This window comes from Amphiura filiformis, chromosome 5, assembly GCF_039555335.1.
Source record: "Amphiura filiformis chromosome 5, Afil_fr2py, whole genome shotgun sequence".
NCBI lineage: Eukaryota > Metazoa > Echinodermata > Ophiuroidea > Amphilepidida > Amphiuridae > Amphiura > Amphiura filiformis.
In genome coordinates, this window is record NC_092632.1 from 27,462,328 (window position 1) to 27,488,190 (window position 25,863).

At 36.1% G+C, this 25,863-nt stretch overlaps 1 protein-coding gene across 3 annotated transcripts in view; it reads left to right on the forward strand.

Annotated features, from left to right (window-relative positions):
* Positions 1–24,956, forward strand: part of LOC140152901 (uncharacterized) — a 41,825-nt gene extending 16,869 nt beyond the window's left edge. Inside the window, exons 7-14 of one of the 3 annotated variants that reach the window (XM_072175435.1) lie at positions 5,326–5,444; positions 8,640–8,856; positions 12,069–12,218; positions 12,752–13,088; positions 13,925–14,044; positions 15,076–15,153; positions 16,056–16,139; positions 20,676–24,956. In XM_072175435.1, the coding sequence (XP_072031536.1) occupies positions 5,326–5,444; positions 8,640–8,856; positions 12,069–12,218; positions 12,752–13,088; positions 13,925–14,044; positions 15,076–15,153; positions 16,056–16,139; positions 20,676–21,055 (1,485 nt within the window). In that variant the 3' untranslated portion in view covers positions 21,056–24,956. The remainder of the gene's footprint in view (positions 1–5,325; positions 5,445–8,639; positions 8,857–12,068; positions 12,219–12,751; positions 13,089–13,924; positions 14,045–15,075; positions 15,154–16,055; positions 16,140–20,675) is intronic. The other 2 variants (XM_072175436.1, XM_072175437.1) reach the window with 2 other exon arrangements.
* Positions 24,957–25,863: the final 907 nt, after the last annotated feature.

Below are 25,863 nucleotides of genomic sequence, written 5' to 3' on the forward strand. Positions count from 1 at the left end.
ATTGGTGAACTTCTGAACTATCACTCTTGTATGGTGGTTTTGAATTTTATCATCAGAAATATGTTTTTGCCTCAGAGTGAAATCACTAGTTTGCATCATTTTATAGCTTTTGGTCTGCAATCATTTCACTGCATTGAAATAGTAACAGACACATGTTGAAGCGTGTTTATTTTTACCCTTGTATCTTGTAATAAAAGTCCTGACTGTTTAATTTGTTTTGGTACAAGCTATTGCACATTGTATGTATTTCACATTGTATGCTTTCCTGTCTCAATTTTAAAAAATAGTGATGTACTTCATTGCTGATTTGCACCAAACTTCATAAAATGTTACTTTATGCATGTGTTGATTTTGTACTACCCGTTACATGTATGAAACTACCCAGCTATTTGGCAATAGTCCATATTTTGTTGGATGTATCTGTAAGAAATGAATGCAACAGCTGTCATTGTGTCAACATTTATGCATACTAGTGTACGTAGCTTGCATGTGTAAATAAATATTTAAAGGAAAATAAGGACACAAAATTGACTCTTTGTATGTATTATTTTCACGTTCACATTAGAACTTGCATGTCATAGCTCATTTTAAACAGCACCTCATATTGCATGGTGATTTTCAAAAGCACCATTTTGTACTGAGTTGTTGTTTGGTTTGGTGCATTGCTGCTATATACATATTAAACACAGATTTATGTGGAGTCTGGCCTGGTGTCAATAAGATTATTTTTGTATGATTTGAAATTTGGCAGCTGTTGCATTCCTTGCTTCCACTGGAAAAAGACTCAAGTTTATGATGAAGGGGTCTTACTGGAATCACCATTACCACCAAATTGAGGCATGACAAAGTTGGCAATTTCCCTGCATATCATGCGCGAGGAACCATGATCACAAAACACCCATGTTGTTGTCAGTAACCACTAATCGTGATATACGGCATATTATCTGTAATAATACCTAACCCCCATAATTTTTTCAGTGACCGAAATGCAGAAATTTCCATGCCATATGTGAGTAAGCTTAAAACTGGCATTTTTCTGAACATCCTATCATAAACTTCCATCCAGTGAATTTGCCAAATTCTAGTAGAAAAGTCAACCTTTTGAAAAATTGCAGACCCCAGTGTGCCATATTGGAAACAAAACTGGCTCTATATTGGCTCTGTGTATGGCACACAACACGCAAGCCAGAAAAACATAAACCTCGGATTTACTGTTTGTAATCGCCTAGGATGTATTCTTCACCTAAACAAATCAATTCTCATATCTCAGTCAAATGTAGTAAAGAGCAGTAAACCTAGTAAAGAGCAGGGATTTTGTGCACCTTCATGTGTATTGGCATTTCAGTAAGAGCCTAAAGTTGGGAACAAAATTTTGGTAAACAGAACATACTGATTATTGATCAGTTTTTTTAAAGATCACATCTGATTGTAAAAGAAAACGATGCACTGTAAACTTGAGTCTTCACTCCTCGTCTTCATCATACCAATTAGTGATTACAATTTACCTCTTTGGTAAATCCCATAAGCCTTTGTAGGTAGACCTCTGATGTCATCATGCCGATGCACACAAAGTTGACTGCACACTTAACAGTTTTCAATTGTGCTTCGCTAAATGATGTGCACATCAGCATGACATCAAATGACAACATCTCAGGTCTACCCGCAAAGGCTTGTGGGATTTACAGAAAGGTGAATTGCTGATGATACTTGGCAAATAACTGCAGCAAATCACTGTATTTTGTTGTCTACTTAATTTCATAGTTTTTGAACAATACTCATTTTGCATTTTCTTTTATAGAAAGTCTTCCTGGCATGTCACTAGCATATGTTTTATACTGTTTTGTGAACTTCTTGGACAGCTTCATGTATCAAGTCATCCCACCCGGCTGAAAGAATTTACGTTTTGTCACTTTTTCCTCCCAATTCACCATTATACAGCTCAGCAACTTGTTTAGATGTTTTTATTGTAAATAACTGAATGACTGTAAAGAGATGTTGGACTAGTCATCACTTTGATGGGAAGTTTGTGACTAACATATTTGAATGTAAATAAATGTACATACGACCTGCTTCATAAGATAATATTTGTAAATAACAATAAATGATTTGCAGAACTTGCCCAAAGTGGATTACTAATACAGTTTCTTTCATATTTTCCTAATTAATTCATCTTATCATAATACCAAAATGCATTCTCAACCCGTAAATACTAGTGATTTCAAAATAAGTTTCAATTAAACATTTGAAATTTCAAGCACATATTTTATGACCTGTAATATTTTGATTTGAAAATTTCTTGGAAAAGTTCGAAATCCATTTATTTAAAATAGTTGAAAAGTTCAACATTCATTTATGTGAAAAAGTTGATATGAATTGCCAAATATTTTAAAATATAATTAACCGTTCAGTGATCAGTGTAAAACTAATTTTGAATATAATTAGATCAACAATATTCTGGAAGTAATATTTGAATGCTACAAATAATTGTCCCAACTTATGCAGCCGGTAATGATATAAAATGAAGATGCACTAGCTGTGAAGCACCTGTATAAATACTGGTCACCAACATTTAAATTTACCATTCTTATATGCAAAGAATAAAACACACACTGCACACATTTATTTTGGTATCACAATGGAGGCAATTTTATTACAGTTAGCTGTAACAAGAAAAAAAGGTCTTTTGTTAAACAGCAATGACTGGTTTTCTATTAAATGAAAAATGTTTTGCTGAGAGTTAACCCAAAGGAAAAATTAAGGTTCATGCCTTGGTTTCTCTCAGCATCTTAGGTATGTTTCAGATAAAAGCCACTACCTACCTAATTAATGAGAGTATAACACAAAAACTTCTTGGGACTATTAGGGACTTTTTTCAGTAAGCTGGAAACCGAGATGATCATGGTCACTTATTAGACATACAATGACTGGTAACTGCATTTTTTAGTAAACTTGCAAAACATGGATCATAGAATGCTCCTTTGTGATGCCAAACTTTCCCACCTACCTCCACACGCAAATCCCTCACTGCAGGTGTGCTGTCATGGCAACAGTCCATCTCATGCATGTCCTACTAACATTTTCTTCTCCCAATTTTTATTTCATTTTTTGACTACTAAATAGAAAGATATTTATTTTGATTTAGGTCTTGGCCAGAATACATGTACAAAAAATACAAAAAAAAATCTCTGTACTAATCATAACCACTGAAAACGATGTACTAATATACTAATAACTAAAAGTCATAATTTTGTGGCCAGCCAATGAAGTGTTTTCGATTTATTTTTCGTGTTATTTTCAACACAACTAGGATACCGTCAGTTGTACACTTTGCATGTTCCCTAAAAACCTCTGGTGATCACATTGATCATGTATGTGTTGCTTATTTTGACTCTGGCTGTATTTCATTTGCAATTTTTTTTTTGTTGAAAATAAGTATGCAAAACTTGGCTCCATGCTGTTTGATAGCTGTTTATCATTTCAAATAATATTAACATCAATTTTGCTGTTGTTGGAAATTGTAGTTTCTTGGGTTCACATAATAACATATAGGCTTTTTGTGTAAATGTATGCATGAACTTATTAATCTTTTTTTTTTCTAAAATAATTGTTAAAAAAATATAACTAGAAATAGTTTAATTACAAAATTTAGAATTTGATCACTATTGAAATTGCTAGTTAGTTGATTAGTTTTCTCGCTGTTGATATTTCTGTGGATTGGATGAATCACATTGGGATGGGTTGTCATGACAACAGTATCAACAATGATAGAGGACTTTAAGGTTCACCATCATGTCAGTTTGGTAGTTCTTAGTAGGGTATTAACATGTACATGTAGCTTAGATTTGTGTTGAGTTCGGGAGAAATTAAAATTTGTGTAAAATATATTGGACGAAACTAAAGGACAGATTGTACATGGATTGAGGGGTGTTTTTTTAGTAGGATACTGTTATTGGTACCTACCATTCATTTATAGCATGTGACTGTAGGAAAAGTCTGCTTTTGATTTATTCAAGTACAGAAAATACTGCTGATTGCAATGAAATAAAAGTTTATATTAAAGCTTGTATTATTCCACTTTACTCCATAGGTTTTATAGTTTTTCTAAAATTATTTTCCATCTGAATGTTAAGGTCATTTTTGGGACAACCAGTAGTACATTTCAAAGGTACATGTAGACAATGAATCTCAAGAGGTCTTGGAATAGGATAGGAACCCATTACAGTTAATTAGAGATACAACATTTGTGATACAGTTTATTTAAAGGTTTCAACACCAAAGACTCAAGTTGTGAGTAAGATTTAGGAAAGAGTTAGGTGTGGTTTAGGAAAAGGATGGGTGTGGTTTGTAAAGGGGTGGGTATGGTGTAGGAAAGAGTTGGTGTGGTTTAGGAAAGGGTTGGGGTTTTTATTTTGGAAAGAGTTAGTGTGATTTAAACAATGATGTAAATATGGATAGAGTGACCTGACGGAGTCATCTGCTCCAGTTTGCTTGTTGCCGATTCGTTATAAATCAAACCTGAATTGCCCATTAAGAAATAAAACGCTGTAAGAAAAACAGCACCATACATTAATAAATTGGCCAGGGTTGGGTGTAGTGAGGAAAGAGTTCGTTATGGTTTAGGAAAGAATTATGGGTGGTTTAGGAAAGAATTATGGGTGGTTTAGGAAAGGGTTATAGGTGGTTAGGAAAGAGTTGGATCTGGTTTTGGAAAGGTTTGGATGTGATTTAGGAAAGGGTTATGGGTGGTTTAGGAAAGGGTTATGGGTGGTTTAGGAAAGGGTTATGGGTGGTTTAGTAAAGGGTTATGGGTGGTTAGGAAAGAGTTGGATCTGGTTTTGGAAAGGTTTGGACGTGATTTAGTAAAGGGTTATGGGTGGTTAAGAAAGAGTTGGATCTGGTTTTAGAAATGTTTGGACGTGATTTAGGAAAGGGTTGGGTGTATAACCATTTTTATGATTGTTATATTTCTTCTGAGCTGCTTTTGGATTTCGGGTAAGTATACCAGTGATATTTTATAAAAACTCTGTATTGTACTAACTTTGTACTGAATAACGTTTCAGTGCCGCAACTCTTCCTCCCGTATCTCTCTAGATCCACACCATCATCCGGCACGGTATCGACGCCCCGGAGGGACAGAACGAGCTCAAGCGCTCGCAGTTGCGCGAGCTTGCCGCTCTCAATGGAACACTCCGGGACGGTGACGTCTGCAGGTATTATCCTTGTCATTTGTGATACTTATGGTCCCCCTTCTTTTTTTTTCTCCTCTTCTCCTTTTCCTCTACCCTATTTTTTATTTGTGCTGTTGGTGACTTCGTGTACTGCTAGATTCGTGAAATTATCAAACAGGGAATAGAAACGCCTGAGGGGCAGAATGATCTGCGTCGCATGCAGCTGCGAGAACTTGCCCGGCTGAATGGAACTCTGAGAGACGAGGATACTGTCAGGTTGTATTGATATGCTGTGCTTTGATTTTTAGTTTGCTCTTAGTGTTTGCTGCTTGTTTGTTTGGGCTGTCCAAATCACCTAATTTTGATGGCCGTTTAATGAAAAATATTGGGATGCCAAAATGTTTTGAATGTGGAGAACCCTAGTTATTTAATATGCTCTGAACTGTCGGGATGTGTTGCTCATCACTTCTAGGTATAACTGTTGCCCAAGATTTTAATTTATTTTTTACCAAAAAGATAATATTTTTGCCAAAAAATACAGTAGTTACCTGGTTTGAGAGATGTTCAGAATGTGACAAGTTTACATGATTTTGGGGGCTCTCTCAAATACTAGATGATTTTTAAAAGAAAATTGTCTTTGTACAAAATTTGATTGGACAGTCCATACTAGATCCATGCTCGTTTGTATTAATGCCATTAATCATGCATTCAACTAACATGCTGTTTATGCTGCGTATTGGCTAATTTATTTTTTGGTTGATCCTTCATGTAAGAACTCGTAACCATTGCAACACTCACCCTAAACCCAGAAAGATGAACCAGTTACATCACCCTTTCCTCTTTATGATTGAAAACAAGATGTTGATGAATAACAATAATATCTAGCCAGGACATAACACAAACAGGAAAATAAAGTTATATTTTACGGCCATTTATTGATGCTGCAGTACTCCTGAGCTAATGTGATAGTTTCCATCATTATTACTCCTTGTCATCATCACATCAAGGTTGCCAAAAAATTAACCCAGGAGCGACATTAGGAAGGTTTCACAGGTCAACAAAAATCTACCCAACTTTTATCAGAAATTAATTTTAGAAGGCACTTTAAGAGTCCACTGTTGTCTAAAATTGTATGATTTTCTGTGAATCAAATCCAAAAATTAACACTTTCTTTAGCAGCAAAAGTGAATAGAAGTGAATTACATATTTTCAGCTCACAAGCTCAAAATTGCAGTGACCATTTTTGATTTGCAGGACAAATTTGCCTAATTGGGCTAGCAAATTGCAGGTTTTGCAACCCTGCATCTCTTCCTTGGTTTACTCGAAACAAGCAGAATGCCAGTACAAATGGGCATCAATTGGTTTTTATCTTACATGGAGGATGGTTTTGCACCAGAAAGTAGTTATCCTTGCCACTATATATTTAAACTGTTACAGGCCTGTTCGCGCCAAATAACCCATTCTATTTTTTTTATTCTATGTTCATGTAACCCAAACATTATAATTTTACACTTTTTCCCCAATAATATGATGTTATAACAAATAACATTTAACATATTATATGTTCTACAAAATTATTGTTTAGTAGATCAATACAGGATAAGTTTAACTTTGTTTTATTTGTTTTCAGTCGTCCATTGCAATCAAGAAAGATTTATCAGTCCCATATAGCGTCTACCAGACTGATATATTAGGCAGATTTTTTTTCTCTGGGGAAATATTGTTGTGGGCTCTTGGGAAACAAAAACAAACAAACTACATGTGGTTGTTGTTAACAATAACAAGTGAACCTGGGGTTTGAGTTTAGGGAGTGTCCCACTATAAGATGTTTCAATACAAGATACAACACACTTGAGGAATTAACCTCTGGGGCAATGGTTAAGATCACTCCTGGCAACATCTTTACATCCCAAGGGCAAGGAGTTTGATTTATAACACACCAGGAATTTGTCAAACAGTCTTCAATATTCTAGAGAAAGTTATTACACTCCCAGGAAAACATTATTTTGCTGCTGATATGTCTCACAACCGATCCCCATGAATCTGTTTCAAATGACTATAATAGGGTTTGGGCATATGAAAATAAAATAAATGGAATTGCTTCTTTGTCTGGATCAAAACAGAAAGAATAATCTCACATGCTTCACTATTGTGGAAGGATAGATAGTGGGAAGGACTAAATGGTACTTGCAAGGATAACATAGGATACGGGGTGTTCCAAAATTAGTACTCCCGGGATTGTAAAAAAAAAACCATTTCATCATTGAATATTTTGTGATGACATATATACAGATCTTTTGGAAGTTCAAATTATTAAAGAGATGTTGTTATTGTGAAAGCATAAAGGTAAAACTAAAACATGAACAAATCATGGCCGTACAGATAGATGCTATTCATTTGGGACACCCTGTCCAAGAAGTTACAAATGATGAATGTCTTTGATAGAGAGATGGCCAAGCTTTCAAATTGTAGGATGGCTGCACCCAGATAACTTGCATATAACATTAAATAACATTGCTTACATTGCATTAACTACACTGGTTTCCAGAGAAAATAACACTCTCTTCCCTGTGGTGAGCGTATAAGTGGAGTTCTAATTGGCTGATTCAATAGTAACAACAGACTGGTAATGTGATTGGCCGATAATGTGCCAAAGCTGCTTTATGTGCAAAGCAACACTTACGAATGAAACACAAAGTTAGGAATATGTCTCTAACAGGGTGTGTGCGTCCATCAGAGCAAGAGAGTGCCATACTGTTCTGGAAGCTAGTGTACTGTAGAGTAGACCCTATGCAATAAACCAACTGGAATGGTAGTAACAATCAAATAAAAGTCATCATGGCGCTACAAGCTACATGGATTTTATATGACAATTGAATCACCTGTTCTCTGGAATCCATCTTCTGAGGACAGTATCATGATGATTTAATATTGCATAGGGTCTATGTACACAATGGATGGAGTGGGGTGCATTGGGTAACTTGCCATTGATCACACTAACATTTATAACCAAGAAATGAAGCTGAAAACAATGCTGAAATGCACTTGCTGGGATGCACATTATAGGATAGTAATGCCCATTATATGATGAGTTATGAATTGAATCATATACAAAGGCAAACTTAACAATCTTGATTCTGAACAGTTTTACGGTAGGTATGCTAGGAGTTTTAGCCTGAAAATAATGGGACATTAATAAAGCATTTGAATTCATACTAACAACATGCTAACAGTTAATAGGTGAAAAGAAACACTGACATATACCATGAATAAAGTGGTTGCACCATGTAGATATTGTAGGTACAAGCTAGTTTAAATAGTTGGGTCACCAACTTAAACGGACAGGGGCTTACCCATATAAGTAACAATGCCGTACCAAATTTTAATATAACAAATCGTTTTTTGTTCGTCATGAACTAGTATAAATGTATAACATTTGTGGTTGTATTTTCATCCCTGCCTTCATTGCAGATGTTCAAACTGCGGTGCCACAGCTCATCGTACGTGGCAGTGCCCAGAAAAGCAGAATGTAACGAGCAACGTTTTGTGCACCATATGCGGAGGCGCCGGTCACATTGCGCAAGATTGTCGGAATAAAAGTCCAGGACAAAGACCACCACCAACTGGGGCAGGCGGAGGAGGACCACCACCAAGTAACACTGTGGATAAAGCAAAAATGGATTCAGAGGTCAGTATAAGATCTAGTGCTCCACGCAACACTGCTGTGTCTTCATTTTCAGTTACAGTCTCATCTCCATATTAAGTCCTTTTCAAAGTTATAACCAGTAACGAGGTGTCATCATATATGATTATATACATGTAGTGTGAGCAATGGAGATGAGGCAGTTTGCACTGAGCCCTTGATTTATGTGTTGTGTAAAGCTGAACTACTATACAGTACGACGGCAACTTCGTGACCTCTTTTGTTCGATAGAAATTTTTTACGGGTTGGTGAACACGGGTTACGTAACTAAATGTTGAAAATTTGACCGGCAAACATGTTTTAGCGAAATAGCTCCAGAAATGGGAGACACGGGTCGTTTTTTGCTTAAATTGCGTACCATGATCACGGATAAGATACCAAACATTTGTGCAAAGAACAAAAAACGAGTAAAAGTTGAATAATATTGAAAATAAAGAGGCTTGAACATGTCCAAAGTGGCCGGGAAAATGAGAAAAATTGCATGTCACGATCACCAAAATGTTTATATCTACAACAGTGAGTAAACGCCGGTCGTATGCTTTTCTCTAATGATAGATATTAACTAACGTTAGCTTGTATTAAATTTTCAGCGAAAATGATTGGTGGAATAATCGAGTCGTAGGTTGGAAAGTTACTCTCAAAACAGCCCGTGTCGCAATCTTGCGTGACTCCGTTAGTGACAAGTGTCACTAGCAAAATAGCAGCCGCCTTGTCATTATATCGAATAATAATCGTCAGAATCGTCCAGTTGACTCCAGTGATATTTATTTATTCAAGCAAAATACTGCATTGACTTACAAAATATTGAAGTCAATATAAAAAGTAGTATCACCTCATTTGACTGAACTGAAAGCAGTTTTAAAAATATTATTGTTGATCGAGTCCCTGAATGAGAAATAAGATTGTAAAAGATCTGAGTATGGTATAGCAGGTTGTGATGGTCTAGTGGTTGACGCCGTGGTTTGAAGTCGCGAGAGGTTGAAGGTTCGAATCCTACAGCATTTCGATTTTTTTCTCTCTTGTTCTGTTAGGCCTATGGTGTATGTGTGTAGGCCCGTCAGTATTTATATGATCATTTGAAAATATTTCTATGCAACACGTTTGCAATGTTTTTCTTTATGTGTAGGCCTACATATTAAAAAAATGAGATAGCGTCAGCCATAATTTCATTTAATTTCAAACCTGATTAATATTTTGGCATAATATTATTTGTAATTTTTACACCGTTCTTACACCCTACCCAGACATACACAAAATTGGAATCAGCGTTTCGTTGTCTGGAGTAACTTTAATTATAGAACACCACACGGCGGTCAAGATAAAAAAAATGCTTTCTTTCATTTTACCTCATTATTTCTGCTTCAAATGATCAGAAACCATTCCTGAAAGTTGTTTACTAATATCATAAATATTAAAAAAAAAAAAAAAATGGTAGGGTTCGAACTTCCAACCTCTCGCACTCCAGGCACGGCCTTAGCCACTAGACCATCACAACCTGCTAACTTATTCACGTACCTTTTGCAATGTTATTTCAAATTCAGTGTCTCGTTCAACAAAAATCTTTTATAAACTGTTTGTAAGTTCAGTCAAATGGCTTGAAATTACGTTTTATATTGATTTCGATATTTTGTAAGACAGGGCAGTATTTTGTATGAATAAATAAATATCACTGTAGTCAACTGGACGATCCTGACAATTATTAATCGATATATGGACAAGGCCGGCTGTTAATTTTCCTGGTGACACTGGTCACTAATGGTCACGCATTTACGATTGAGGAGAAGCCCTTTTGAAAGCAACTTTCCAACCTACGACTAGATTATTCCACCAATCATTTTCGCTGAAAATTTAATACAAGCTCAAGTTAGTTAATATCTATCATTACAGAAAAGCATATAACCGGCGTTGGTTCATAGTTGCAGATGTAACCATTTTGGTGATCGTGACATGCATTTTTCTCATTTTTTAGGCTATTTCGCGCACAATAAACATTCATTTTCTCCACAATAATTGGACTTTTACACGTTACTGTTTGCCTTATACTCATGTTTCATATCTTATCTATGGGCTCAATGTGGAAATGAAGGGAGAAACGACTCGTGTATTACATTTTTTGATGTTTTCTGCAAAACTGTATTTGCCACCTGATTTTCAACATTACTTTACGTAACAGCAGAGGTCACGCCGGTAAAAATTACCGGAAGTGAGCTAAGTTGCTGTCGTACTGTATAGGATGTACCAAAATGAAAAAATTTTTGATAATTTGAAAAGGGCGTATATCATGTTTTGTATTTGAACTCAAATAATAACCGAAGTAAAATGGCAAAATCCTTTTAGGTATAGTCCTTGCAAAGTATGTATGACATCAATTGTGTGCAATTCTTGTTTAAAATTATACGCACTGGACGGTTAGTAGTACACAAATTTTGTGAAAGGGATTTTGCCAATTTTATTGTCCTTGGTTTCTATGCACATACATGTGCTCAACACCATGTGTAATCACTTCCAAATGTGGACGCAGTTGAGGTCCATACAAACACAAACACCATTTCTTGTGTATAAATATGAAGTTTTACCAAGCAACTGTGGATGCTATACCTAATGTACGATACAGTGTATCTCTCAAGTGCATTATACATGTAATTTTGGATGCAGACCACCTTGAACCGAGGACGGTCCCCGTTGCAGAGGGGTCTAAAGGTTCGTTCATACTACCACCGCATTTGCGATGCGTTGCTTTGCGATGCCGATATATCGATTACTTTTTACCGCAACTCATCACAACTCGTCGCATTTCCAAGTTAAAATGTATTTAACTTCATTGCGATATCAACGCATCGCAAATGCGGTGGTAGTATGAACGAACCTTTAGCTTATGTGAAATGTTGTGCGTCTTCAGTTGTGAGACTTTTCAGGCTTTTTTTTTGTCCAAATTTACGCATTTTTATTTTTTCAGCCTGTTCAGGCAGTTTTCAAAAAAGCCATTCTTATGCCTGATACTAGCACATCTGTTGCGTCCAAGTGTGAGAAAGATAATTGGGGGGGGGGGGAGAACAGATCCTATTTGTAGTGAAATCTGACTCAAGTACTGATTGCAAAATGAAATATGACTAGATTCATAAGTATTTGTTGTGTGTTTTTACCAGTAGTGCTAACAATAAACACCATGTCTTTTTCAATCTTGTGCTTTCTTACAGTACCTGTCTCTTATGGCTGAATTAGGAGAAGGACCACCACCTTCACAGAACAACAAGATGGGCAACAATAACTCTGGTGGTCCTTATAACCATCCACCACCACCTGGACCTAGACCACTGCTGTCAAGACCGCCCCATCCACCACCACTGGTATGTTACAGTTTGTGTAATAGTCATAACAAAATCAGGAGTACATATAAACTTTCTCGTTCCCTACTTAGTGTGTACAAAAGAATGTTTTGTGAGGTTTTTAGGAAAAAGGCCCTTTTCCTTATTAACCCTAGCCACCTTGAATGCTGTAAAACCGTACAGGCTGGGTGCCTCCCCTTTAGCGGACATCGGCGGGTAACACACGGTGCCTCCAACAAGTCCCCTCCCCTCGGAGCATCAAGGTTTAAAATAACCAGTAACAAGGAAGAATAAAGTTAAAATCTCTTGAAAACTAGGATGTGGAAAAACAATTACCATTTCCAGTCAAATTAATATGTAAAAATAAATTGAGTGAGTTAAACTTGACTCTTTACTTAAGAATGTAGCAAGATTACTGAGAATCATGACATTATTTAGTTGGATGTATGTGAAAATGTATGATTTACTATGTAGGAGATAAGTGGAAGATGTAATTTTAGGTTAGTCGTATTTAGCAGTATTCATGTAATACAAAATTTTGCTGTTTGTTACAGATGGGACCAGGGCCTGGGCCAGTACCACCTCCATGGATGAAGGACAAACCACCTAGTTTATTGGGACATCCTCATGGACCACCACCCCATCATCACGGAGGGCATCATGGAGGGCCGCCTCCAAATATGCCTCCCCATCATATGCATAATAATCAGCCTCCTCCACCTCCTCCCAGCTTGATGTCACAGATGGTACCACCCCCTCCAATGAACATGAACATGGGTATGCCGCCTCCACCATGGAATGGTGGAAATATGCCTCCACCATGGGCTATGCCACCACCACCACCTGTGTCACAGCCAACATCATCATCATCAGCTAGCAGCTCCTCGCCAGGTAGTTATGATTGAAGCAATTGAAATACTGTCAACCATATATTGTAATCAATAAGTAGAATGGGTTGTTTATTCACTTCCCCATTCAAAATCACTTTTATGGTGTAGGAATCTAGCTGTGAACATGAGATCATTTCATTTAAAATTTGGTACACTCCCAAGTAAACTGATGTGGGGTGTATTTCACTTAACTTTTAACCCTTCTTAACTCAAGTAATCACTTGTAAGTTATGAATACCCTTTTACTAGACGTAACTTTATGAAGTGTCCATGTAGTAAATCCCTATTACTTACGAAGGGCACTGATCTTAAGACATTTTAGGGAAATGGATTTTATGATGCGTTGTAAATTATGATTGATTTTAAGATTTACTATGCTTGGTAAAGTTCAGTGAAATGGACCCTTGGTATTTCAATCATAGCCTTTAAAGCTGAATCTAATTTTGTGTACGCTCTGCTTGTGGTTTTTGTGTGAAAGATGACATTCACGCAAGGCAAACATGCAGAGCAATCTGAGCAAATATATACAAAGCAAGCGTGTCATCATATCATATATTTTTTTGAAGTTTTTGAAGTAAATTAGAATTGATCTTGCAAGTGACTGATAATGGGCATTGCTTCAACACCATGCTAGTTTGTGTTCACTTATATTAGCTTTTATGAAATGCTCTTGAAGATCATGTGCCAAGCTGTCTTGGATAATTTGTATCTACAATTGATTTCAAGTACCAGACATGGACAAATAGGGCTTAACAGGTGTAAAAATTTTATTAACCAAATTTTTTTAAGTGTCATATAATTCCAAATTTCCAACCAATGTAATGTTGTTTCCATCAGGTCTTAGTCCAGTGCCTCCTCCGCCCAGTTTGTTAGCAGCACCTCCGCCGCCGCCTCCACCAAGCAGTGAACCTCCACCGCCACTACCAACCAGCGCACCTTGGCAAACGCAGACATCAAGTAAGTACTCCCGACTGACTGACTGAACTATAGTTCAATGATTTGTGTGGTTTTCATGATGCAACAAATGCAGTGCAATGTCGCTGCAGCAAAGAAACAGTGCAGCATAATTTTGCTCTAGTAACAAAATGCTGGGAAGAGCAAAGTCATATACAAAGCATAGACTGAATCATTTGTTGTCTATCGACTGCTCATGTGTATTGGGTGATGCTTTTTGATGATGACTGAAGAGCAAGCATTCCAAAAAAGAGTGTTGGGACTCCGCACTGGTTTGACAGGATCTCGGGCTAAATATGTGTCAAATAGCAAACTGTGCAGCAACAAAAAATTTGCCCTTGAGTTTCTCAGTCATTAACCTGAATGTTGATCAACTGAGGGCATCATCTGTTTCTATACAAAGCATATAACATTTGGAACACAGCGCTTCTCATAATGGAAAACACACAAAAATGTTGAATTATACATTGACCCCTATGACTTACTGTAGCACTTAGTAGGTAGAATGACTTGCTTAGCATACAGAAATAACACATACCAGCATGCAAGCATCAACAATGATCTTTATGTACTGGTGTGTGTTGTGTGTACTGTTTATACTGACCGCTGTGCCATATAACAGTGTTAGAACTAATTTTAGTTGACCTGCACATGTAGTGAGAGCTCAATATTCAAGTGGCCATTTATGAGCAGGTGTCCAGAGTATTATACAAGGACATAATTATACACTTCAGGAAGTCATATAAATATAATATGTTCTGGTGTGTTATACATGGTTCTTTCTCCAATTTGATGAAAGCCTTGAAAATATATCATGTACACCATTGGGATTGATCCAAGTTACATTTAGAACCAAATTGCTTTTTGTTTAATCCATTTACTAACATAGCTTTGGTACTTTGGTAGCTTCCTTGATTATAACATAAGTGATAAGAAAAGAGCAATGATAATTTTTGGGAATGTTAATAAAGATGCACAAAATATGTTGTGTAACTCTTGATTATTTACAATAATCTGGATGTGTTGTTACACAGGCACTGGTGCCTCTGGCTCAGTGAATGTTGTCACCACGTCATCTGCTCAGCAACCGTTACCATGGCAACTCAATACAGGTATCTATGAACTATTCAACAATTTGCCTGCATGAATGTGTTGCCTTAATTCACACACTAAAATGTTCCTTGCCAAGCAAGTTGGTTTGATTTTTTTTAAACATTTTCATTTATAAACTATTGGTCAGCTTTTGTTATCAGTACTAGTAGATAGTTTCAAGATTACTTTGCTGGACTTGTCAAGAGTTCTTGGTAAAAATTGTTCCTTTCTTGCTTTGAGCAGATCAATTTAACTCATTTGTATATGAGAAAAATATGAGAAAAATGATTTCTCTTTACAAGAGAAAAAAGAGGAGATTTGGAGTGAGAATTGTTAGATTTTGATAGCCTTTTTAATTTGTGAAAATATTTCAACTGAACTGATAAGAAGTCTATTGTATGTTAAGTGTCTCCCTTTGTCTTGATCATTGTTGCAGTTTCTTGTTATCCTAACCTGGGTTTATATTTATATGTTAAAAGATGTGCTCTATATACAGAAGGCATTTGTTTCTTAGTCTATTTCTTGATGCTTGTAGCAATGTCCTCATAACTGTTCTATACTCAAAGAATTTACAAAGGAACAAAACATGGCTATAAATAAGGTATATCTTAAATAAGTTGCACTTTAAGTTTCATGCTGGTGCACACTTTCTATTATGCTGGTAAAGATAATGATGAGGTTTCCGTTTGTTCTGTTTGACAAAGACCATGAATGCACTTCAAACCAACCGAGCAACAAAGTGAACAAAACTGAAACTATGAATTCCTTCACTCAACAATGCAGTCTTCCAACATACTGAAAAACATTGAATTATGGCAATGCTTACAATGTAATGTAGGCGAAAATGGGAAATATAATGAAGTTACAATTTATGAACAAATTTTAATTTCAAATTTCCCTGTCGATGTATTGCTATATACAGGCACTGGTGCCACTGGCTCAGTGAATGTAGCTACAACTTCATCGGCTGAGCAACAACCATTACCATGGCAACTCAATTACACAGGTATCTTAACTTGTAAAATGCCCAGTGAATGTTTGTATTAGATTCTAGTGAATTTTGACACTAATTAGCAGATAGTGATCAGAATATGCAAGGAGTTTGATATTATTTATGAGCATGTCTTGAAGTGTCCTTTGTAACCTGATTGTAATCTTGGCTGTACGTGAGATTGATGATTGTGGTTTCCTTTCTCCCAAATAATGAACCCGATATTGTGATGGGCACATATTTTGAACCCACACACATGTGTGAAGTACAAAGTGTGTCCTTATATCATGACCTGACTGTTATAAAAACTTGAAAAATATTATGTCATAATAAATCGGATATGGCCCCAAGGAAAACTTTTGTTGAATTGGGCCCCTGTGTTGAAATAAGTCTGAATTTATAAAACCATGACCTTAGTTTTAGTAAATGTAGAGACACTTACTCCCCAATCCAGAAAATACAGCTCTGATTTTTTGGGATTAAAAAAACATTAAATTATCAAGTTCTGCCAAATGAAACATGGCTCAACCCTAATCATTCATTTAGAACCAACTGGAGATAAAAGAAAATGTTTTGAAATTTTACTAGTTTCTTGAGCCAGAAACAAGCATTTTTCTGACAATTGAGTCACAAAAATCAAAGACTTGGAACAAGTCTAAGCATTTAAAATTTTGAGTATATTGCCTCTCTACTTTTGCTCTAATTTTCACTTTTTTGTGTTACTTTTAAAATTATATGATTGGCAGAGCTGCCAACTCTCCTCTTTTCGCAGGAGACTCCCTACTTTTAAGGGGTTCGAAACGATGTTTCTGGAAAACAGAAACTGAATTTAGAACCATTTGAATAGATTGAATAAGTTAAGCTACATATACTGAGCAAAACAGTTTTTGTTTGAAGGAAATCGGACATACGGTTGTCAAGATATACATGAGTTTCTTTGTATTCTATTGTTTTTGCCAATATATTGATGAAGTTAATGAGGAAAATTGGCATAATGTGCTCATGAATATTCATGTTTGCCAATATTATACCAATATCTTATGAATAAACCATCATACTACTTTTATTTTATATGATTTTGACATGAAACTTTGCCAATGTGTTTCTATGGCCTTAAACATTAACATGTGATTTTCCCGCCCATCTAATTTGCATATTTGCATAATTAATTAGCATTATACTTAAAGCTAATTAATTATGCAAATATGCAAATTAGATGGCGGAAAATCACATGTTAAAGGTTTAGGTCATAGAGACACATTGGCAAAGTTTCAGGTCAAAATTTTAAAGGTAAAAGTAGTATGAAGGTTTATTCATAAAATATTGGGAAAAAATTGGCAAAAATTAATATTAATGAGCACATTTTGCCAATTTTCCTCATTAACTTCATCAATATATTGGCAAAAAAACAATAGAATACAAAGAATCTTTCAACAGCAATATCTCAAAAACCGTTTGTCCGATTTGGCTCAAATTTTGGAATTAAGATTATTTTGCATATCTCTCTGCAACAAGTCTATTTTAATCTCAATCAGAGCAACTTGATTTTGCCTTTCGTACCACCTTAAACCTTCAGAACCCTTAATTTTTGGTCATCTCCCTGAAAAGGAAATGGTTTCATCCATTAAGATGTACACATTTTGACAAATCTCCCTGATTGCAACAGGAAATCTCCCTTTTTTCAAGATTCAAATGTTGGCAGCTCTGGATTGGTCATCAGAATGAAAGTCTTTTCCAAAAATTAGAATGCATGAATTGAAATTAGTGTTTTTTACTGTTGTTGCAACATGTGAAAACACCCTAGAAAATGCATGTTTTTGGCCCTTAAAGGGGGTAACCCTATTGGTTTTGGATATGGATTGTCTTTAAAATTACATAATAATATCAAATATCTCCCCTTTATGCTGCTTTGTGAAAAAACGAGAGCATTTTCAGCGTAAATGTGAATAAATAGCCAAATTTGCAATCCAATACCTTGTATACGTGAATTGCATTCTGGGTAGGCATGCAACAACAACAATTCCCGTTCAGTATGACGAATGCTGACATGCTGCAATGCCCGGCCCGTATTGAACGGAAAATATTTGGTTTTTTTGTTTTTTGTTTTTTCGTACCGTTTCAGAAAAAAGGAAACAAAATATATTTCCCCTTGCAATATGTACATTTCAAATGAATATAAAAAGTTTGGGTTAAAAATGGAGAGGAAAAAAAACCTTCCGATACCGGGTTTTGAACCGGTACCTCTCGGGTAAAAGAACGGTAGCGCTAGCCAATTGAGCTATTTCACCAACTGAAGTAATCAAGGAATTGTTTTAATTATATCGGCGGACCGTCTCCTCAGCACTTCGCGTAGTCTCCTACACAGCCAGTTTGCGTCGGTCTGACACTCGTCGATCCTCGTGATAGCCACATACAGTCTGGCCGCGAGACTACACTTAGCGTAGTTCGCTTTTTTCTCTTCCCATGATCCGAAGAAATTTTTATTGTTTACAAACTGGTAACCTGTAAAAACCGCTGTGATTCATGATTTCTCGAAATACATCGACTTGGAGCGTCAAATTTCAGGATAGTAATGAGAAAAATAGTATCTATTATGTGATACCAAAACCTCATCAACAATGAAAAAAATCGGGGATGATGCTGTCGATCGGGTTACGGACCTTTAATTCATAGATATAGCCAAATAGTGAAATTTAACTTTGCTAGTTAGTACTAAATGAATAATTAGGGTTGAGCTGTGTTTCTTTTGGCAGAAGTTGATAATATTTTACACCAATAATCTCAAATCATTAGTGGTGTATTTTTCTGGAATGGGGAGTTGTTTCCCATGTTCATACAAGTAAGATTTACCAATTGCCCATTACCCATAATGCATCTTAACCTCTAAATATACTCACTGTGAATTAAGTGTGTGACATGTCTTCTGTAAGAGCTTCATGTTTGCCTTGTCAAATTTGTGCCAAAAAAGGACAAATATTTTGCTCTTTTATTTCTATTACTGTCATTTACCAGTTATTTCTATTGTCATTTTTTAAGTAGAACAAAAGGTGAAGCAGAGTTGTTTTACACCAAAAATTAAACCAATACCTTTATTCTCATTCTTAAACACTTCAATTCAAAGAAAAATATTAATCATAAGTATACCAAATTTTAAACAAATTAAATCCTACATTTTACGAGGAATTCCCATATTTATTTTCAAGTAGATTGCATTGTACTATCAATCATTGTCATTGCTTCTGAATTTCCTGCTTCATGCAATATATCTTAAAGTGCTAATTTCTTATGAATGACAAGCATGACCGAGTGGAACAGAAATTGGATCAATGTGTTGTGCAAATGCAATTTGTAAATTGGGCAGGGATGGTCAGCACTGGCTTAAAAAACTACTGTATTGCATATAGTTGACTCTAATGTCAGCTACTAAACAGAAATTGCTGGCCTAAAGAATAGTCGCTTTTTGGGGAAGGGTATATTTATTCTATCTGGCAGACTCAAAAAGTGCTGAACTTGTTTAAATACTTTTTTTGTTGTTGTTGTTGTTGTTGTTGTTGTTGTTGTTGTTGTTGTTGTTGTTGTTGTTGTTGTTGTTGTTGGTTTTGTTGTTTGTTTTGTTTTTTTAGAACTGACCATCAATAAGAAAGAGTGTTGTACATTGGCAAACAGTAACATTGACCATTTATCTCATAGCCACCCTCTGTCACATTTGAAACACATCTAATTCAGGGATGAGATTCTTCCTCTGACTAGAGGAATTCCTCCTGTTTGAGCTTTTCTTCCCTGTACAAAAGTATAGGAGATGCATTATTTTTCCTCCTTTTTAGTGCTTTTTCTCTTTTTTGATTGAACCTCCATCTCATGCTTGCTAATTGGAATGAAAGTTGAGATATCCTACTGATTCTTGTAATCCCATGTTATGTGCACTACAATAAATTGTGAACTACCTGCATCCTCAGTTGTTGGGCGATGCATTTACTGATGTGTATAGATATCTGGGCATAATATGTCATACTTCCCAACACTATACGTGACCTGCTCCCACGAAATCGGTGTTTAGTCGCATGTTGATCATTTTGAAACTTTCTGGCCGCTGATTTGATGTTCTTTGTTTGACCTGCACTTGTACAAACCAGTAGTATGTCCTGTATGAATGTTCATTGTGCCCCCTTCACAAAGGGACATCCTACTTGTTTGCAAAATGCCCCATTCACAGAGACTAACTTCTGTCTTGTACAGGTGTGCGTCAAACGAAGAACATAAACTCAGCAGTCCGAAGGTCTTGATACTATCAACTTGCAACTGAAGGCTCATTCTGTGGGAGTAGGCACCTTTATTATAGTCGCATTTGGTTTTTGGTTTTGAATCTTGATTGTGTATTCCCTCCAAATAGATGTGACTTGTGGTAAACCACTACCTTATTTTATCCAAACCAAGTTGTAATGCCCTTTATTTTTTGATGTGTATGTTGTTTGTTATCTCCAGAGCTTGTTAAACAAGATTTTGTGTCGTGTTTATAAATACTGATTACATCTCACTTGTTCCACTTCCCAGGTTCATCGGCAGCAACCAGTACATCAACATCAACGTCATCTGTGCCACCTTGGCAAGTATCATCGCATTCACCAACATCCACATCACCCAGCAGTGTGTCAGTAAACAGCATGTCTGTGCCGCCCCCACCACCACAGTGGGGGGCACCGCCACCACCACCTGGACACCATCAGATGATGCACCCTATGGGTATGCCACCACCCATGCCACCCATGGGTGTGCCTCCCCCTCCGTCATCATTCCAACCCCCTATGCCACAAGGGCCGCCACCTCCATTGCCTTTTTCACAACCCCCTCCCCCACTGGATATGTCGCAACTGAGACCCCCTGTTCCCCCACTTGTTGGAGCACCCCCGCCACCTCCACCCCCATCTAATTAGCTTGCCTTGGACAATTTGTAAGAATTTAATGTAGCATATTGTTGGAATAGGTATGGGACAGAATCTTTTTTTATATTGCGTGGTTATTGTGGGGAATCAACTTTTTAAAAACATGCATGCATTTGAAATATGCATGTCAATGATATCTACAGAATTATAAATATAATGCAAAGTTCCCTGAGCATATATACATGTACCAAGAATGTTACCCAAAATGAAATGGTGTAGTTTTGATTAATTCAAAGCTCGCTGATTGATAGCAAATGATTATTCATTAATGGGTATTGATAGGGTTCAAATCATATTTAGACCCGCTTCATGCCTCATGGCCAGCATTACTAAATACAAATGGTTGTTCATAGTGTAATTTTAATGAAGTAGATTTAGACATTATAACACACCTTGGTTATGAGAAACTGTATGCTCAGGGAACTTTAAATGATTACAATGTGTACTTTAATAAACACAACATGCACATTGAATGTGCAAAATGGCACAGCCATGGGTTTTCTTCAAGGTTTTTGTTTACGGCGGAGCGATTAAATTTTATTATTTATTATATGCATGAAGAAAACCCTGAGACGGAGGTATACACAAGGAAGGAAGAACTAATATTGTGTTTACTGCTGCTATAAATTACATACAACCAGTGTTAAAGTTTTGACATCTACTTTTATGGATTCATGGAAAAGAAACTAATCCTGTTATTGGCAGACTGTTGAGATGTATTTAATCCAAGTCTTAAATCCACCAGAAATGGGTGTGTATTTGTAGACATGTTGTAACCATATAATTAGTGAATAATTATGGGTGGGTCAGAAGATGAAAACATGGGATTGCAAGCAGTCCTTAGAAAAATAAGGCAAAATCTTCAATGGCCTTGGGTTTGAAATCTATGGGCCATGATCATGACCTCATCAACTTTCACAGACCCAAATTCAAATTGTACAATTTTGATGTTACACTGGTATACCTTTCTGACACCTTTTATACTTCAGACTCACAAATCAACTATGATTAATACTATGGATTGCGGTTGAAGTCGATCTGTCTTACTGACTTTGGCATGATAAATGACAATATTTCACTGCTTGTAAACCCACAGCGCTGCATGAGGACCCACCTACCAAGTAACACACTTTTGATATGGTGGTTTGCCTTTTGAGAAATAGGGGTTGCATTCCATTCAAGGATGGGAATCCCTGATTTAGACACCTGTTATCCATTGCATTGGAAGAGACAACGTTGTTGACTCAAACAGTGCACTACTGTTGACCTATGAAGAGACAATTATGGTATGGTCTTCATTGGAATGGTGGTATTCTAGAAACTGGGATAAACAGGTTGTTTTTTCTAGTAAGATATATTTGTGAATGTTCTCAATCATCCAGGTTGATAGACAAAACATTTATTAAATCAGTTTATCTAGACTTTGTATATTTTCTGTATCACATCTCATCCAAGATGTATCATGTGGCACTAAACTTAACAAGTTCACTACTATAAATGGTTTGAAAGAGGGGTCAAGGAAGCCATACATGTCCAGTTGGAGGAACCTTCTCCAAATTGAGTAGGGACTACACTACAACCTTTCCAGAATCCACTTTCAGGGATCAGAAAATTGCTTAACGACTCTCCTGTGACATCATTCCAACCCGGTCGTGGGTCAATAGTTCAGTGCCAGATCATTTGGCCTGATGATTCATCTTGGATGATTTGATACAGAAGCTATCATTGATAATTCAGATGAACTGATCTAATAATTGGTTTAGATTTTCAAGTAATGCAATTATATTTGAATACCACCAACAAGCCCATATCTCAAATAAGGAATAAGATAATTGTATTGTGCACCAACAGTTGTGAGTCCTAATATACCACCATTATGTTCATTGGGATGTCTTTTGCATTGTTTCTAAAAAATTTGTTTTTTGTAGTCTTAGCTATTTTAGTATTATGTTTACTTTATAAAAAAAATTCAGTTGTTTAACCACAATACCTTGTTAATTTTGTTATTTTAATGATCAGAGGTGTAAACATACACAAGTTCAGGGTTGGGGTCAATTACAATATGCCAAGTACACTTTCTGATTACATTTGATCCAAAAAGATCATAACAGTGTTGGAATTAAGCATTTTTTTATGCATAGCAAAAGTTGCTTTCATTACTTTTCTCTTGGTACATTCACAGACTTCAGTTTATAATTCTATGGCATAAAAATGCTACTCAACGCAAATTGATAAAATTGTGTAGCATTTTCCTACGCGGTACCAGCTATTTCCAACGTTGGATCATAATTGACCCCAACCGTGAACACAACAATTATATTGACTCTGTTCACTTAGTTATGTTTACTGATTTTTATTTTCCATTATGTCAGTGAAAGGGATTTGTTTTCAGTTTAAAAAAAAAGTTTTGTCCATTACAATGTTAAGATCATTATTCTTTCAAATGTGTACGGAAGTTGTAACTTGCACAGTGAGACAGCGATGGCTTTTACATATAGTACCTTATCTAGCATCAACACATGTGATATCTGTGCACACGTTTCATCAGGTTATCACAAACTAGGGTTTTTGGCACTTTACCTAATTACTGTATTCAACCTAATTGGCACCCTTCCATAATTAGCACCAATGTGGACTTTTCTCTAACTAACAACTTCTTTGGTGCTCAATTTCATTGCACTTAGCTTGAAATTGTGCAAACTGCAAGGTATCATTTCAGCATTGACTTTAATCCTAACATGTACTAGACCATTGAAAACAATACAGCAAGACCATGCATCCTGTGTGATCTGATTTCATAATCCTTCCAAACTACATACTTGAACGAAACCGTTGGCTGGGCGATAGTCACACACATGGCATGCTATCCACGTTCTGCTGGTTGCCACCCAAGGGGTTATGGTTCAAAACCCGGGCAGAGAAAACAACTTTTCTTTTCATCTTTTTTCTTCCATCCTACCACCTTTCCTTCCACTAAAACAAAAAGTAGAAAGGACTTGGGGATATAGGCGGTGATATTTGCTCTACAGTGAATTATCACCATTATATGCCAAGTATATTTCTTTGCTTTGAAAGTAGATTAATTTTTATAATGCAGTAAATGGGGGGCATTACTCCTTGAAATTACTTAAGCTCGTGGGTGCTAGTTAGGTCAATTATGGTACACAGTATCAGAATATGATATTATTGAAGCAAGATGACATGTATTTGTCTCAACTTTGATAGCACTATTACCCCACCTAGTATTGATTGTATATAAACCCACTGTTCTGTGGAAATGGGCAACATACAGAAAACACATTGCATTGCTTTTTATAAAGTTTGCAATCAGCAGGCATACAGTAAGTACTACCAGGCGAATGAACATAACTGGGTACGTAAGTGTGCTTTGTCACATGATATCACTGTAACCAATTGTTCTTGAACATTGAATGCATTCGCATACTGCATTCATGTTCAGTCACATACGGTAGTCCTTTATTGTGGGCATTACTTGAATCTTGAATAGCAACATCGTATGACTTGTTTATTATAAACCTTGAGTTAAACCACGCAACCTTGTCTGTTCCATGTAATTTGCAAAAGGGTTACCTCTCAAAATGATATACCTGTACTGTATATTGCCCAAGATGAATGAACAGTGTAAGTTTATTATGCAAACAAATATGTAATATTTCACTTAAAAATATATTATTTTCCTTTACTGCTTGTATCTATAGTCCATATTGTATGATAATGTACAGTGTTATGAACAATTGCATTGTCAGTCCAGTAGGATGGAATGCGTCTCCATTGTAGAATAATTTGGCACTAATGTTAACAAGTGTATATCTGACTTGTGTATTTCAGTAGTTGGAAATATGAATGAAATAAAACTTACAACACGGTAAAATGATTTGTGATTGTCATTTTTGCTCATAGTTGTGATCCGTCTTCTCCTTTCCATTTCATATCAGATATTTACAATTAAGTTTGAATATGATATGATAGGTAACCCAGAACTCGAGCAAATTTTCACCTTCAATAATTGATTTATCATCAACACACACTACTTCAGGTGCACTGGGGTTCGGGTAGTGTTGGGGAGAGAAGTGGGTTTTGTTGAGTATTAATTTAGAACCCGACTTTGTAGAGAACTGGGGTCACGTTAAGGTTTTGTAGTAGGCGTGTGTATTGCTCCACTACCCACAGACGGAAGTTGTGGGACAGTATAGCTTAGGGTCGGAGTTGGATTAGATTGATGATTAGGGTTAAGGTACACCACATTTCGCCATAATTCATTCTAGAAACGCTTGCTGTTAGAATAAGAAAAATTTTAATGCTAAATTATTGCACATTCTAGGGAAGCGTGGTTACTGTTTTGAAATAACCGAGTGAGAGGGTTTTCAAGAAAATATTTTTCCTGTCAAAACTGAAGCATCCTCTGTATAAAAGAAAATATGAATATTAACTGCACATCATATATAACTATTCGTGATACCCAATTGTGGCATATTTGAGGTCGTTTATGAGGCAGAGAATTTTATTTCAATTTTATATACGCCAAAATATTTTTTAATTGAGCAAGAATAAGGATAGAAAAAACGTTAAAAATTCTATGTATAAATAACATTAGACCCGGCAAAAGATTACTGTTTCGTTTTTATGGTATTCTAATCTTTTATTTCCCGAAGAAACGTTTGGGGTCTAAAATGGATTGTTTATGTAATTGATAAAAACATCGAACGTGTATACAAAAAAAATGGTAGGTTCCTCTATAGTATTTTACTGACCATGCTAATGTACTGACACCGTGCGAG